The sequence below is a fragment of the Lepisosteus oculatus genome, chromosome 2 (assembly GCF_040954835.1).
Source record: "Lepisosteus oculatus isolate fLepOcu1 chromosome 2, fLepOcu1.hap2, whole genome shotgun sequence".
In the NCBI taxonomy this organism is placed as follows: domain Eukaryota; kingdom Metazoa; phylum Chordata; class Actinopteri; order Semionotiformes; family Lepisosteidae; genus Lepisosteus; species Lepisosteus oculatus.
The window spans coordinates 31,893,147-31,908,920 of NC_090697.1; the positions used below are offsets into that span (position 1 = coordinate 31,893,147).

The 15,774-nt window shown below is 36.9% G+C and overlaps 1 protein-coding gene across 2 annotated transcripts; it reads left to right on the forward strand.

Moving 5' to 3' along the window:
• Positions 1 to 1,828: 1,828 nt before the first annotated feature.
• faxcb (failed axon connections homolog, metaxin like GST domain containing b) lies at positions 1,829 to 15,026 on the forward strand. 2 transcript variants are annotated; one of them, XM_015356591.2, is made up of 7 exons: positions 2,565 to 2,678; positions 6,599 to 6,671; positions 7,718 to 7,853; positions 8,588 to 8,784; positions 10,354 to 10,571; positions 11,247 to 11,363; positions 12,102 to 15,026. In XM_015356591.2, exons 1-7 carry the CDS (start codon positions 2,660 to 2,662, stop codon positions 12,395 to 12,397), a joined length of 1,056 nt encoding a protein of 351 aa, XP_015212077.2. In that variant the 5' UTR covers positions 2,565 to 2,659; the 3' UTR covers positions 12,398 to 15,026. The 2 variants fall into 2 exon arrangements, with proteins under 2 accessions (XP_006626379.2, XP_015212077.2); XM_006626316.3 differs by lacking the exon at positions 6,599 to 6,671 and having other exon boundaries at positions 1,829 to 2,678.
• Positions 15,027 to 15,774: the final 748 nt, after the last annotated feature.

The following is a 15,774-nucleotide window of genomic DNA, read 5'->3' on the forward strand; positions in this document are numbered from 1 at the left end:
ACTAAACTATTAATATTTCCTTGTGTTTGTATAGTGTTTTTCATCCCAAAGCACTTTACACATAGGAGGGCATCCACTTTGATAATCAGTGAAGTACAGTATCCACCTGGTTCACTACACAATTGATGGGTAGATTTCCTTGCTAATGGGGAAATTCACAGATTGCCTTCATTAAGATCTGTCCACAGCATATTATAGCATAGATATCTAAAACCCCAGCTCTTCCAAACAATGCCTTGGGATCTTTAATTACCAAGTTGTTGGCTCCTTGGTTTCACATCCTCCTATAGCACAATGTTACTGATCCCTGTAATGGGGCATGATTAGGACATTCAGATCCACAGGGAAATGGGAAACACTGATCTAGAAAAGGTACAGTACTTATGAAAAAGACTTTGGGATTTATGTTGCCCTAGCAAGAATGCTTGTGCCATGAAAACAAGACATTAAGATTCGTCTCTCCATCATGGGGAAATCTCAGCGAAATGCTTGGATAACAAAGCAAGCATTCGGTGATTGGTTCAAAGGGAAAAAAAATCTAGAGCATAATAAAACAGTGTTGCACTTGACCTATATTATGAATCTTTATGCTCCAACAATAGAGTTGAGTTTGTACCGCTACACACTATATCTCTGATCTAACTAATGGATAAATGGTCCATTAATGAGTGTGATTGCTAACTTTAAGGCCTAGTGTCTATGTAGTGAATCAGGAGACTCATCAAGGATACAGACAGCAAAGAAAAAGTCTGCACAGAACCTTTGGAAAACGTTTAACATAATGGACGCAGTGATGTACATTAGTGAAGCATGGGATGAAATACGTGTTCAATGCATGAACAGTGCTTGGAAAAAAATCTCCACTTTAACAGTAAACAACTTTGCTGGATTCGCCGAGACCATTCAAAATGAGCTGGTAACACTAGCAAAGAGTCTTGGACAACGTCAAGAATGAGGATTTGGCTGAGCTGCTTGCTTCTTTCCAGAATCGTTCAGTAATGAAGACCTGGAAGAGGTAAATAAACAAGCTTTTGGAGAGTAAGGCCAGGACAAAGGCGAAGAGGACAAAGGAAGATGAAGAACTTAAAGTGACACCATAGCCATATTTTAAACTGATTGTTCTTCTGAGGCTGCAGGTCTCCTAAATTACAGCTTTTTGAGCTATCAACATATTTTTGATGCAAAACTTTGTGGTGGCAACCAGTTCCAAACATACTTTTTCTGAAGAAATTTAGTGCAGGTAAGATAATCAATTCTGCAGTAAGAGTGACAATATCTACAAGTGCCAATCTACAAGAAAAGTGAGGTAAGTCTTGAACATTTGTATTTTAAGACTGCCACCACCATTTTGAGGTTTTGCATTGTTTTAATATTGACATGGGGGAACTCTGGTGGAAATAATGGAGCACCAGTATAATTGTCATGTTTATGCTTGGCACCTGATATTGTATTCTCTGCATTTGGCAATGGCGATGGATTAGTGTGATACTTTTGCTGAATTTACAGATCATCATATGTGTCTATATCATTCAAATAGCTTTCGGACTGTATGACAACATTGGCGATACACGTCGATTGATTAATTAATATTTGTGTCTCAATTCCTTTTCTCAAAACCCTTAATTCACTGACATCACTTAAATTATTGACATGACCCTTACGGAATACACACTTACAAACTCTTAGACGTTAAAATCAATTACGGCTAAATATCGGATTAAAATAGTCACCGTAATTGCCAAATATTAATATAAATCCATCAGGGATGCGGGACTAATATTATTAATATTTGAATATTTATTTCCGTTTTGAAGGACACGCTACAGGACTGCAATATATTTTGGTTACGTACTGTAATATCCCAAAAGACAAAATAGTAACGGGAACTTTACACTACGTGACTGTAATTATGTAAGAAACAGACTGTTAACCCCTATTTTTTTAGATCGTGAATAAACACGAGTGTAAATTTTAAAATAATAATCGCTATGACTACAGCAAGCCATTTCACGATTGCAAGACTCAGTCCAGATAACCAGCCCGCTATCTTGAGAATGAAAACTGAGGGGTAGATTGTTCTAATTCGTAATGTGCATTGCAAATCAGGTGTTTCCCATCTAAAACTTCCTTAACCGCTGTTGTTATCCCCGATGGTCTTCAGAGGAGGGAGGGTTCTGCGTGTGGACAGAATCAATAACACTCAATGACATCATGAGTTTCCCCTGGAGCAGACAAAAGGCTGAAGTAGCTGCGGAAGGATGCTGTCTTCTATGCAGAGACCGGGACCGGGCAGAATGTTGTCTTTTCGCATTCTGCATCTGAAATTACCGGTCCCCCTGCATTTGCACTAATGCAACAAATTTGATGAAGCCTAAAAAAAACCGGAGTCGAGGAAGCGGGCGGTGAATCTGACGAAGAATGTACTGGGGTGTTGGTTTTGCCTCGTCCCGGTCTTGTGTGGTTGATCTGAGCAGGAATCAAAGCTTTTCTTTTGGATTGTGCGGCTCCGATGATCACTACTCCCTTTATGGGTACATCGTCACTTTCCCTCTGCAGGACTACAGCTGGATCATGTCGGGGCTGGGGTCAGATTCCTGGTGGAAAAAAACCCTGTATTTGACCGGGGGGGCCCTGCTCGCCGCTGCTGCCTACCTTCTTCATGAGCTGTTGGCAATCAGGTAGGAAAACACGAGGAAGGGTGACATAAACATACCGTGCCCTCACAAAGAGTGGCTGTACACGGTGTTTATGCATATATGTACTGTATATCACACAAACATACACACATAGGCCTTGTTTGTGCTTGTATATCTACATGATAATATGTATGTACCGACCCATGTAGTGACATAGGCACCTTTATGTTATTGATAAGTATTCAGACCAATTTAAATGCATTTGCAAATTACATTTTGATATCACTCCCATTTGCTATTGTTTTTTCCTTTATTATTTTATTGTCAATGTATTTAAAGGCTTTCTGTTCACCTGATCAGGCAGTGAGCGGGGTGTGGGTGTACTGTACACAGAATCGTTCTGGATGTGTAACGGTTTGATATCGCAGTTCATTTGAGTCCATCGTGATCTGACTACGCAAACCCTGCCCTCATGATGGAGTTACTACAGCTGTAATGCTTATGAAACCAAAGTCATATCCCAGAGTAATAGCTACGAGCTCGTTTGACGATATTGAGCTATATATGTATATGTATAATATGTGCTCAAAATAGAAGATGTTTTGCATCAGTAGTTATACTTTAGCATTCATATTAAGCACCATGTTCTGGATGGGTGGGCAAACACATCTGTTTACCTGCCTTTACACTGGCCTGCTTCAAATCCGAATCCCTTTATCTGACACAGATATCAAGGTCACTAGATCGTACGTCTCCTATCCAGTTGGGGGAAAATATAACCAGTTTAATGTTTATTTTTTGTTTAACTAAAACAAACTCAAATCATAGCTATCTTAGGCCCTTGATGTCGCGGTAATATCTCGAATGACCTTTTAACCGTTACTGACTTAAAAGATATTCAGAAATAACCTCGTTTCGGGAGGTTTCCAGAGAGGCTTTCTAGAAAGGTAACCATATAAAAATAGATACTAAGATAAAATGAAATCTGAAAATGAATATGATTCATTTGGTTGCATAATGTTGTTTCAGAGCGCTAAATATTACACTTACATAACCAAAGGTGTATACAGTAGCCTGTTGGATTGTAAACACTGTTATACTATAGTACAGCACTACTGTATCAGATAAGCCTACTTCAAGGAATCGTTCTTAGTTTTGTATATTCCAGTTGCAGAAATTGACCTAAAATTACACAGTGTTGTCCTAGAACTAATTTTAAGTTGTTTAACCAAGTCATTTGCTAAAAATGACTGTCACTGTTATCTCTAATTTTATTCATTTTTATGGTTCCAATGACGTGCCAGGCATTGTGCTTTTGTCTTAATAAAACATTTACATTTTGAAAGTATCAAAGCCTTTTCACCATTACCTGTAAAATAGTTTGCAATATAATGACTCTTTTCACTGGGAAGGGTGAAGACTCTGTACCAAGGAACAGAGTGATGAGCACTTTGTCTCATACAACGAATGGTTTTGATGACAGAGCACAGCTTCTTATAAGACAACGGTATACTGGTTTTGAAACGAAGAAGGGGAAAACAGAAAGTTAAACTAAGAATGAAGATCACCTTCCCCTTGTTTTGTATCTAAACCTCTATTCTTAAAGGTGTCGTAACAATGTTGTGGATACGTTTTGTAAGAAACGTTCTAGTGACAGTAATTTAAAAACACAGATAAGCTGTCTAATAAAGAGACATTTGATTGTGTTCCACATCTTGAATGTGATTATTTATCATTGTCAGCAGCTCATGACAATGCTTTGCAGGCTTTTAAACCTCTACCTTTCCAAATTAAGTTTCAAGCGAGACCTGACTTTAAGCTAACTTGGAGTCTGTTTCTATGTATGTGTTCAAGAAGACAGCTTAGTTATTTTTCCTTCTTTTATAGCTTATTTGGTGTGACTTTGTGAAGTAACACAATTATCAATTATAGAGAATTAAATAGCAATGACAATGGTAATAACAATAACTTGATAGTTTTAAGTTAAAGACATGTATATCATTTACATTGTAAAACTAAAGTTTCAGCACAGAACCCCCAAAACACCAAAATGAATGGAGGCAGACTTCCATGGTTACTTTGAACTAAACTACTTCAAAATATGGTTTTCAGTTCATATTGATCACTTTTTGTGAAGAAGGTATTGAAATATGTGAATGTAAACATTTTAAATAAAAAAATAATGCTTTGAGCAATATATCAGAAACATGAGTTTCTGGACGCAGTGGTTAGCATTGGTGCCTTGAGTCAATTCCTTGGGGGTTATCTGCTTAGAGTTGGTATGTTCTTCCTGTGTTCACATGGGTTTCCTCCCACATTCCAAAGACATACAGATAGGTTAATTGGCTTCAGGGAACATTAACCCTGGTGTGAATACACTGTATGTGTTTGTGTCTGACCTGCAATGGACTGGCGTCCCCTCCAGGGAGTATCCGGCCTTGGGCCTGTTGCTTGCTGGGCTTAGAGGCTACAGCTCCCCTGCAACCCCATATTGGATAAAGCAGTTGCTGTAATTTGGAGTGCAGACATTACAATACAGATTTTACAGTGCCCAACTGTAAAAAGTACAATCCAATTGATCTGCTTACTGTGCACCTTCTGATCATAGAAAATTGACAGTATATTGGAAATGGAGTGAAATGGGCCCAAACAAAACAAAAACTCTAAGACTTATTTTACCTGTTTCCTACAGTATTTGAAGTTTAGTGAATCAATTTCATCTGCTCTTGAAATTGATTTGACAATAATTATTTAAAAAGAGCACAAAAGAAGACGGAAAAAATACTTTGCGTTTTCATGCGTGTGCTTCAATGAACTAAGAAACATAAGAGTTTTAGAATAGTTTCTGTCTTAAACATTCTGAAAACATTTGAAAATATATCATTTTAACTCTGTACTACTAGGTAGAGTAGGTATAAACAGTATGAAGTTCGCAGTGTGAACTTTCACCCACACCAGGAGGAGTAACATTAATTTGACTTGAGAGAAGCTGTAGTGGGTGTCTTTGCTGATTATCATGACCTACGTCCCTCAAATAGTAACACAGGAATAACTGCCAGCAATGTTTTAATTTGCAAAATCGAAACACCCACTGTATTCAAAATTTTGAATGTCTTTAAGGTAGGAGAGATCAAGTTGCAAAGATGCACACCAGTAAGAAATGTGCCCCATACTAAAAACTCCATTCTTGTTTGAAGGTATCTTGATAACTGAGAAAGATGGACTTTTTACTTTTTTTTTTTGCAAACAGATGTATTTAAACATCTGCCCATAACTGCGTACTGTAGAGGTAGTTATTTTAGCACAGTTGTAAACAGAAACATTGTCAAAGTTGTAATGATCTTTAAACAGTGTTGCATATCACCAGATTTTGGAGCATGTATTTAAGTAACCTTAATTAACATCCTGACAAGTGTGTAAATCTACCACTAAGAAGTCTAATGTGCTCCGTGTCAAGGTCCGTGTGAAATGCAAACTGACACCTTGAAAGCCATCATAATTGACTTCTCTGTATTTTTTACAAATTTGGAGCTGGGACCAAGTTCAACTTGAGCAAGGGATCTTTCATAACCATTTAGTCAAAATCTCAATTTAAGTTTAGCAGCAGCAGAGTCCCCTGACATGATACTGGGGCATTTGTTTGGAATGTCTGGTCCAGAAAGAATAGTGCCACCTACTGGTCCACCAAAACGATCTGTACCTGTACCTGTAATGTCACTGTAATGTGACAGAAATGTTATATGTGGCTGTGTTTCTTAAGAGCTCTGATGCATGCTTTTTAAATCTCACACTTAGAATTTAGTGCACAAAATGGAGCTCCAGTGTATTAAATAACATTGTATGATGTTTTTCTGAATGATTTATGTTCTTCTTTATTAACAAATATAAAAAGTGGAATTGTATAGGTATCATTGTTTATTTTAGATTGATAATATAACTGTACGTGTTATCTTTCCATAAAGATTTTTATTTGCATCTTCTTCACCGTCCTAGAAGATGCTTTGACATTGCTGGAGATTGTTTCTTTTCAGAAAGGTAATACAAAGAGGCCTCATCACCATGTTCTAATGGAAAGCAACTTAGCAGAGAGCCAACTGAGTTACACTGCTATAAGTGTATTTAACTGATACCTTCAGAAAATCACTGTTTATATGAGAAACAGCACGACATCATGGAATAATGGAATTTATTCCTGTAAACATTAAAATGTATCTGAGTCATAGGCCCATTTGTTGTTAATATAGTGTTCATTTATTTGTTTTCTTACTCTTTAGTATTAATACATTTTTCTTGTATATGTAAAGACAAAATTGGTTTGATTCTGATCAAATATATAAATGTCTAAGATGTAGAAAGTTTTTAAACGGATATAAGCTTCCTCTATATACTTCTTGGCAAAGAATAGAAGAGCTATGTCACTGGAGCCTGTTGCTGAAACTGAAACGTGGAAGTTGATTAATGGAATAAGACCAACAGAGAACTACACAGTACAGACACAAAGGCAGTGAGAAAGCAATTTCAAAAGGCAAGAAATGTAATTGACAGAATTATTTGATCACTTGTATTTTTAAAAAAACACTTCCAATGAATAGAAAGTTACAACAGATCATTATATTTGATAAATATAATCTATAAATTCAAAAAACAAAATATCATCAAATCAAATTAAACCTTTTACTGAGTATTAAAATGTATTGGAGCTTGTATTTTCAACCATAAAGCTGACTGTTCTGCAATAGGGACATTTTGTTGTTTTATTGATTGTAAATAAAATTGTGAAGGTTGATTTTTGCTTTGAATCTAAACATTGCCTCCTCAGTATTCTCAGTTATTTATTAATTAATATTTGTTTAATAGTGTTGTTTATATATACACATGTAAGTATATAGTTAAGAAAAGTACTTAAAAAGTCAAGAAGTCACATTTGTAAGAGTGTTTCACACTTGAATTTAATTTGAAGTAAGACAAGTCATTGCAAGTATCAAAGAGGAAAGGTATGAATTTATTTCAATGTCGTAAAGATTCCCTTAATGGTTTTTGAGTCTTTGTACTTAAAACGTGACAGAAATTTCCTTTTGCAGAAAGGAACAGGAGGTTGATTCAAAAGATGCAATTATTCTCCATCAGTTCTCAAGGCCAAAGAATGGAGTTCCTAGTTTGTCACCATTTTGCTTAAAGATGGAAACTTACCTCAGAATGGTGGACTTACCTTATCAGGTATTATTTTCTTCTGCAGTTCTTCTTTCATTCCAGAACGTTGGTGGTGTTGGCAGCATGGTGGGTTTCCTTTGGGTGCTCCAGTTTCCTCCCCCAGTCCAACCTGACATTCTGGCAGGTTAACTGGATTCTGTAAAAAAAACGTACTCCATAAAGTAGGAAAGGATGTTAAGCCATAGCAGTTACAGCATTCAGCTCAGTGCATAATGAAGGCCACACTTTACTGCACTTTTGAATAAAATGTCTTATTAAACGAACTGAGAAAGAGTCACTCTAGACCCCTCCATACTAAGACACTGACACTATATGTACAGTATGTTGACAGAAACATGCAATTTGGAATGTAGCCTAAAAGAGCATTGTGTAGCTACCAGAGTAAAATGTTTTCATGCAGTGCGTACAATACACAGCATGGAGGAAGTGTGCATTAACACAGGTGCAGTACTTTTCATTGTCTTTACACTGTGACAGAATGCAAACAAATTTTTGTAGCATCTCTGAAATTAAACCTGAAGGGCTCCTGGACCATGGAGTCCAGTTTGGTCAATCCGATTTTAAATCACAGAATGCTTTGGGTGGAAAGTTCAATTTGTGAGTGTGCAAAGTTTGAAAAAACAATAGTGACTAGGAAGGTTGCATGCCAACTAAGTTTAATTATTTTATTTTTTTCAAATAATATGATCATCCTATGTAAACGTTCACTGTAATGATGAGCAATTGTTCCCTTTCCTTAGAATTACTTTGATGGAAAGCTTTCTCCCCAAGGGAAGATGCCATGGATTGAATACAACCATGAAAAGGTCTCAGGAACTGAATTTATCATAGACTTTTTAGAAGAAAAACTGGGAGTGAACTTAAATAAGAACCTGAACCCCCATGAAAGAGCTGTATCCAGGGCCGTGACTAAAATGGTTGAAGAACACCTGTACTGGTGAGTCTCGCTTTCTTTCTTGAGGCTTCAGTAGTTTGTTTCTCACTGTGCAGTGCTTCCAGTTGTTTAATATAAAGATGTGCTAGACTTGAATTACTTTCATTATTCATATTATTCAATTATAGTGTCAATTTTGGTTAAGTTAAGTCACTTGAAATCAAGGCATGTGAACTGCCCAAATTTAGATTATGTGCATTATGTCATGTAAGAGGAATTATGTGATGTTTATATGACATTTATTCAGTATTACAGTTTGTGACAAACACTACCTGTACATTCATCTCAATCTACACACATAAAAACTATGACAATCAAAACTCAACAAGAGTAGGACTGTTATCCCCGTGTCCTGGCTAAATTTCCCCCTGGCCTTTACCAGTCATGGCCTCCTAATAATGCCCATCTATGAGCTGGCTTCATCACTCTGTTCTCCTCTCTACTCAAACTAGGTGCAGGAGGCAAAAATCTAATGACTTTTTGCAGAATTTGAGGCCTTTGGCGGCCTCTAGTGGTAAATCGGCGGTAATTGCAGTCCCTTCTTAGGCTGACCTGTCGCGCTGTGATAGTATTATAATGTATTTTAGTTGTTAATGTTTTAAATTAAAACATTTCTTTGACTTTTTTCATTTAATTTATTAAAAAGTTTTATCAAGTAGAAACAGACTGAGAATATAAATCTTTCCACATGAATTCTGAATATACAGAACTGTGATATATTGATATGGAATGGATAGTGACTTCATGAGATAATCCATTGTAGATTATCAGACCAAAAGGCTACAAACCTTGTTCACAGAGATGAAAAAGAGTGCATACAATTTCTGCAGCGCATTCAGTTTTTAAAGTCGGAGATGATGGGATATTGTGATATGAGAATCTCTCCAAAATTGATCATATTCTATATAATAAAGCAAGTATTGTTATGATTCTAACTATGATTCAGTTCTGTCTGGTTTATACAATTTCTGATTTGGAACATCAAACAAAAAATGAACGAGAAACAACTTTGCTGTTTCACAAAATCTTTTCACAAAAACTATTTATTAAATATACCTTTAATATTAAATGGACATTCATGCAGTGTGTCTGGCAGCTGCACAGGAAGAGTGATGGAACTTCCCACAGCAGTCTGTCCAGAGGCTGATCAGGTCTTTGTGTCACCTCTGCTAAAATTTTGATAATTCTTCTAAAGGTCATACCTGGAACTAACTTGGTAATATTTTAATTATGCCCCGTTTCAGACTAAAACCCTATAATGATTCACTGATCTATATTTGTGCAGGTGTGCGGGAGTTTTTGTTTTGAACATTTCTCCCATGTACCTGTAGAAAAGGTAAAGGTTTGTTGATGCTGAACCCGACCTTAAATAAAATTAGCCAGATTCCAATGCTTCAGATATTTTTGTGCTGCAAGCCTCCGAGAATTAAGGATTTTTATTGAAAGGCAGATTAAGATAAATTAAAAGAAGTTTTACATGATGATCCAAACCCCAAACACTGCCAGCAGCAGAGGAGTTAGTGAGTATGTCAGCCTGTCTGATCGATTGAATTTCTTCGTTTTCAATGACAGGACCATTGCCTACTGCCAGTGGGTGGACAATCTGCAGGAGACTCAGAAGATGCTGTCTGTCACGGGGCCTCTCAGTGATCTGCTGAAGTGGATCCTCAGCCACCTGACCCGAGGTATCGTCAAGAGGGAGATGTATGGTCATGGCATCGGGCGCTTCTCCCAGGAGGAAATCTACGCACTGATGGAGAAAGACATGCGAACTCTAGCAACCCTTTTAGGTGCGGGATTGGAGGAGTTGTGTTGGCATTTGTTTGACACGTCTTGGCTTTCAGTTCTATTGCTCATCGGGCCCACTTAGCAATTAGCAACTGATTCAGATTTAAAAAAAACAAGTAATTTGGTTCTTAGTCTAATTCGTTCAATTAACCGATTTAAGAAAAGAGTTAGACTAAAAACCAAAGAACCACGCAGTCCTTGAAGACTAGATTCGCCCATTCCTTGTGAAAACCATCAGACTCCAGGCTACAGAGGCCTTGATTTCAGCTGAGGTTAAGGCACCATACAGAAGCATGGGAGGAAGGAAGAGTTTTTATCTCCTTTTCTTTATCTGACAGTTACCTCAGTCAGAGCTCTCTTTATAGCCAGATAACAGTAGTTACAGTTCACATTCCCATGCTGTCTCCTCTCCCAGCAGCTGGATGACTTTCCATTCTTGCCTTTCAGGTCTCAAAACCTTCAGTTGTAACATCTCTTAGTCTGTGATGTAAATCTAAGTTGAGGTGTTCCAGAGAATGGTGTTTCCCACAACCACCACATTTGTGGGGATTTGTAGTCTTAGACATTGTCAGATTCTCTAAGACATATTGTTAGAAAATGAAGCATTTTAAACACAACTTGTCGAATGTAGTGTTAATTGTATTTTAAAACACCATATCTTGTGTTATCTTCTTCAGGTGATAAGAAATATATAATGGGACCAAAACTTTCTTCAGTAGATGCTACGGTGTTTGGACATTTAGCTCAGGCAATGTGGACACTACCAGGCACAAGGCCTGAACAGCTGATTAAAGGTAATACTCATCTTTTCATATTCCTTTACTAATTTACCAATGTCTTATAGAAACTACTGATTGGTCTTTTGTTCCTCTGTGATGAGTTTAAGGAATAGCCATGTCTGCAGTGCAAAAATCAGTGCTCTTTCTAAGATGTGATTTAATCATTATACATCTTCCAGTTATGTTCTTGGGGTCAGAGGAACATCAGCTGCTGTTGTCTTTTGAATTTCAGATATTTAATTGGAAGTTTCAAAGAAGTATACCGTCTTTTGTTCTGTCATTCATATTTAATAAAGGATTAACGTATGTCAATAACTTTCAAAACTTTGTAAAGGCTTAGAATGTTTGGAGTGATTTAATTTGGTTTTCAAGCTATGAGTAGTTTTGTCTTTTTGCTTTCAATATAATGAACCAAATGGGTGTTTGTACGCTCTTGAAAAATAACTGAGAGCTAAAAGTCGCCCTCTTCTGGTCAACGTTGGGAATTACACTTGCCTTGCAAGTGCAAATCTGCCTCTTCTCCACAAGATGCTGCTGCTGACCTGTTTACCTGTTCACCCTTAGTGAAGCACTGAAAGGCATTGAAAAGCTTAACTTGAAAGATCAACCTCTTTTTTTAATAGTTTTTGTCATGGAAAATATAATTAAAGATCCACTGTTTTCAACCATTGTGCATTTCATTGTGTTTTGAAAGCAACACGTGTTGTTTAAAATGACCAACAGTCCTGTCTTGTCTTTTTTTTTTCTTCGCAGGTGAGTTAATAAACCTAGCCATGTACTGTGAAAGAATCCGAAGAAAATTCTGGCCGGAGTGGAGTGATGACTTTGATTTTTATGACGAGACCAGTGAAGACAGCCTGACGCCAACACAACTCCATGAGTACGGCTTGTACTCCCGAACTGAAACATTCGAAGAAGAAGTGACAGAAAGCAGTCTGTCTTTCTCTCACACGCCAGACACAGACTATACCGGACATTCACTCTTTGACTCAGATGTTGAAATGGAAGAATTCACAGATCAAGAGCACTTAGATGGAGCGAGTAAGTAATCACATGTACAGTAGGTGCAAGGTGCCGGTCTTTCAAGGATGTCAAAATGAATCATATGAGGAAACCATTCACTATAACAGTAAGGTAAATTAATGAATAACAGATTGCATAATAAGATTTCAGGATAAAAGGTGTTCAGATGGATTGAAAAACAGAATACAAGAGAGAAGAGTAACCACTACTGTTTTGATTTTACACTTATTGTATTCGGCTTCTTTCTAATGGTATGTGCTTGGACAACCTCAGTAAGGACCAATAACATATTCGGGTATCAGTGGTAAGACAGTTAAATATTTTGACTGCTATATTTGTTGGGTTTTTTTCCCACAGCAAAAAGCTACAGTATGTAACTTTAAATCCCAGACCCATCACTCTTTAAGCATCAGCCATTCAATGATTCTTAACATTCCATGAGTTCACATTAAAAACAGAGGAGCATGTGGTGCGTTTTATGTGCCACAACAATGCAGTTTTTGGAGAATAAAATATACACAAGGCAGCGTGTAGCTAGTCTCATTTTTCAGTGTCTGAAATTCCCCAAGTGCAGAAAGTTTCATTTTAGAAAGTCATCACAACCCAACATTTGCTCGAAGAAATCTCTTTGATTTTTGTTTTGGCCTTCATAGAAATATTACCACTTCCTCTCTCTATATCCCATGTAAGTCGGCAACATATGGAAATAAATCTCTTATTTTAATTATTTTTAGGTTATATTAGCCAAAAAAAAAAATGACCATTTGGTGGACTTATTGTTCTCATTGACACTTGCTCTGTCAAGTGAGATTTTAAGAATTCTTGTTGAAATGAAAATGAGATCTCTATACAAATGAGACAAAGTACAATTGGCCGGCAAGACAAATTCGATTTTAAAAAGTTGGAAAATTATTACATTAAGTCAAGCTGAATGAAATTGCATTTGCTATTAAAAACCGGGAAAAGACATTGATTCAGCTGACATTAATGTGTCATTTGACTAATGATGGTGGCTTTGGAAGCACAGGTCTTTCTCTTTGAGCAATTTATACTTGCACAAGTGCTGTAGTGTCATCTGGGTAAATATATCATTGCTCTGTACTTTAACATTGGACCACATTGAGGTTTGTTGCCATATGTTTGACTTGGGGTAAGGAATGAGAAAGCCTCCTTAAAGAATTCAATTCACATTGTTACATCATGACTTGAGATAAGCTGGGATACCACTACCTCGTCACTTCACTTTTCATCTGGAAAAAAACAGGGACTCAAATTACTGCCTTTCTGTGTGTTTGAGATAGAAATGACTACAGTCTGCCTAGATTTTTTTTGTAGCAGATAAAAAAATGCATTTCCATAGTCTTCAACTTTGAATCATCATTAATGTATCATGTTACATATGTATGTAAAGAATTGCCTGTTCTGCCAAATGCAATAACTGTGTTTGTCTTCACTTTCTATTGACTACATCTTCAGTGCTGTGAATTGGTCAGGTCAGATTTCGACATCTGGAAAATGAATAAAGGTTACTCACTGGAGGTTTAAAACATGACTATTACCAATTAAAATACTCAAAAGACAGGCATTCGAATGCACTCAGTGCAGATGTTTCAAAGTCACTGATCATAAATGTACTGGGTAATCCAGCTCCTTAAGGTTTCTCAATTGAAAAATTGAATTCAACATTATTTGTGCATTTGTGTCTCATAATATAAGATAATCAAAGTGCATGATTTGAATGAAATACAGTTATTTACATGTTTTTGCCTTAGTGAATAAGAAAGAAATCAAAAGCAACAGGTCAATGGAGAGTAAAATGTATAAACACGTCGCTTGAAGACGGGAGGACTGAGCCACTCCTCGTTTATTTATTTATGCACTTTGGAAGGGGAAATAGGTGAAACCCTGTTGTATAAATTGTATCATTTTTCTTTTCAGATGGTAAATGTCGTGGGTTCTGAATATTCTGTTGGAACCCTTAAAAATACCGTATTCAAGCTTGTATTTTATTTTGTAAAGTTTGCTTCATATGCTCAGTATACTCTCCAGTTACAGTGATGTTGCTGAACAGCAGCACTCTTTTAAAAGAACTTGGTTTTGGCGTTCACTTGTTTATGCGATTTGTTACTTAGCTATGCACATAGAATGCAGTACCAAATAAATGTCTAAATCGGTGAACTCAATAAAACCTATTATTTATATAGATTAGTAAAGCTAATAGCTCAGGTAAGACAGTTCAAGACTGAGCCGACGTACCAGAAATCTTTGATGAAATGTCTCAAAATGTATGTGTATTAAAGTGACTGTAGTAGATCAAAACAACATTACTGTCACATGAAAACTGTGTAACAGTTTAATTGCAGCTGAATTTACCTTTAATTTTGGTTATAAAAAAATATGGAAAGAGCAGTTTTTGAAATGTAAGAAGGGTGTGTCTGGCATGTGTTGAAAACATAACTGGGTTGTGTTGCAACATTTTGTGCTGAGTAACTCATTCATTTAGAAATCTGCATAAGACATTCTGAGGGTCCTGTTTTTAACACTGAAATGCGGTGACCTGTCTGATTAGAACTTAATTAGATATGTACTCTTTTGTGACCATGGACATATCTGTACAACTAGTTTATAAAGCCATATTAAAGATTTTACATCATATATGTTTAACCTTTTATGGAACTCTGCACTATAATGGGAAATGTACATAATGTGTCCAAATCTATACATTAGTCTAAAGTACTGTAAGATATGACATACGTATGATTTTTGATGAATGTATTCACATATGTGTAAGTTATTACTCTGACAAAATAATTCATTAAATATAGCTGTGATATTTCTGCTCACAATACATCATTTTATATAACTATATATGCAACAGTTAGGTTTATTCTCATCTACTGGGGTTTTAGATTAGGTTCTCAATATTAACAAATGAGGGAAAAGCTATCTGGCGGCACACTGAGACCTCGCAGGGCTGGGCCCTGGGTTCAAGTCCTGGCGTGCTGTCTTGGTGCAGTTCTATTATTTTCTCCCCCAGTTTCCTCCCACAGGCCAAATGTCCATCAGTAGGTTATTTGGCTTTTGGAAAATAAGCCCTGCCGTGGTTGTGTGTGTGTTTGTGCCTGTGTGTGTCCTGCAATGAAGAGGCGTCCTTCCCAGGTTGAATACTGCCTTGCGCCACTCCACCACCACCACTGTGATTGATGATGCAAAAGCCAGTGCACTCCCCACACACCAGCTATCAGTGAGGTGGAGAACAGAGCAATGCAGCCAATTCATAGATGGGAATAATTAGGAAAGGTCAAGGGGAAATGTATGTAACACCCTTACTTTTTTAAAGAAATACCCTGGGATTGTTAATGAGTCAGGACCCCGGTTTTACATCTCATCCAAAGGACAGTGC

Excerpts from the sequence above, each read along its gene's own strand:
- faxcb (XM_006626316.3), top strand. The coding sequence starts at position 2,419 with ATGTACTGGGGTGTTGGTTTTGCCTCGTCCCGGTCTTGTGTGGTTGAT. Across the intron at positions 7,854-8,587 it reads TGGTGGACTTACCTTATCAG|AATTACTTTGATGGAAAGCT; the intron begins GTATTATTTTCT and ends CCCTTTCCTTAG. Across the intron at positions 8,785-10,353 it reads GTTGAAGAACACCTGTACTG|GACCATTGCCTACTGCCAGT; the intron begins GTGAGTCTCGCT and ends TTTCAATGACAG.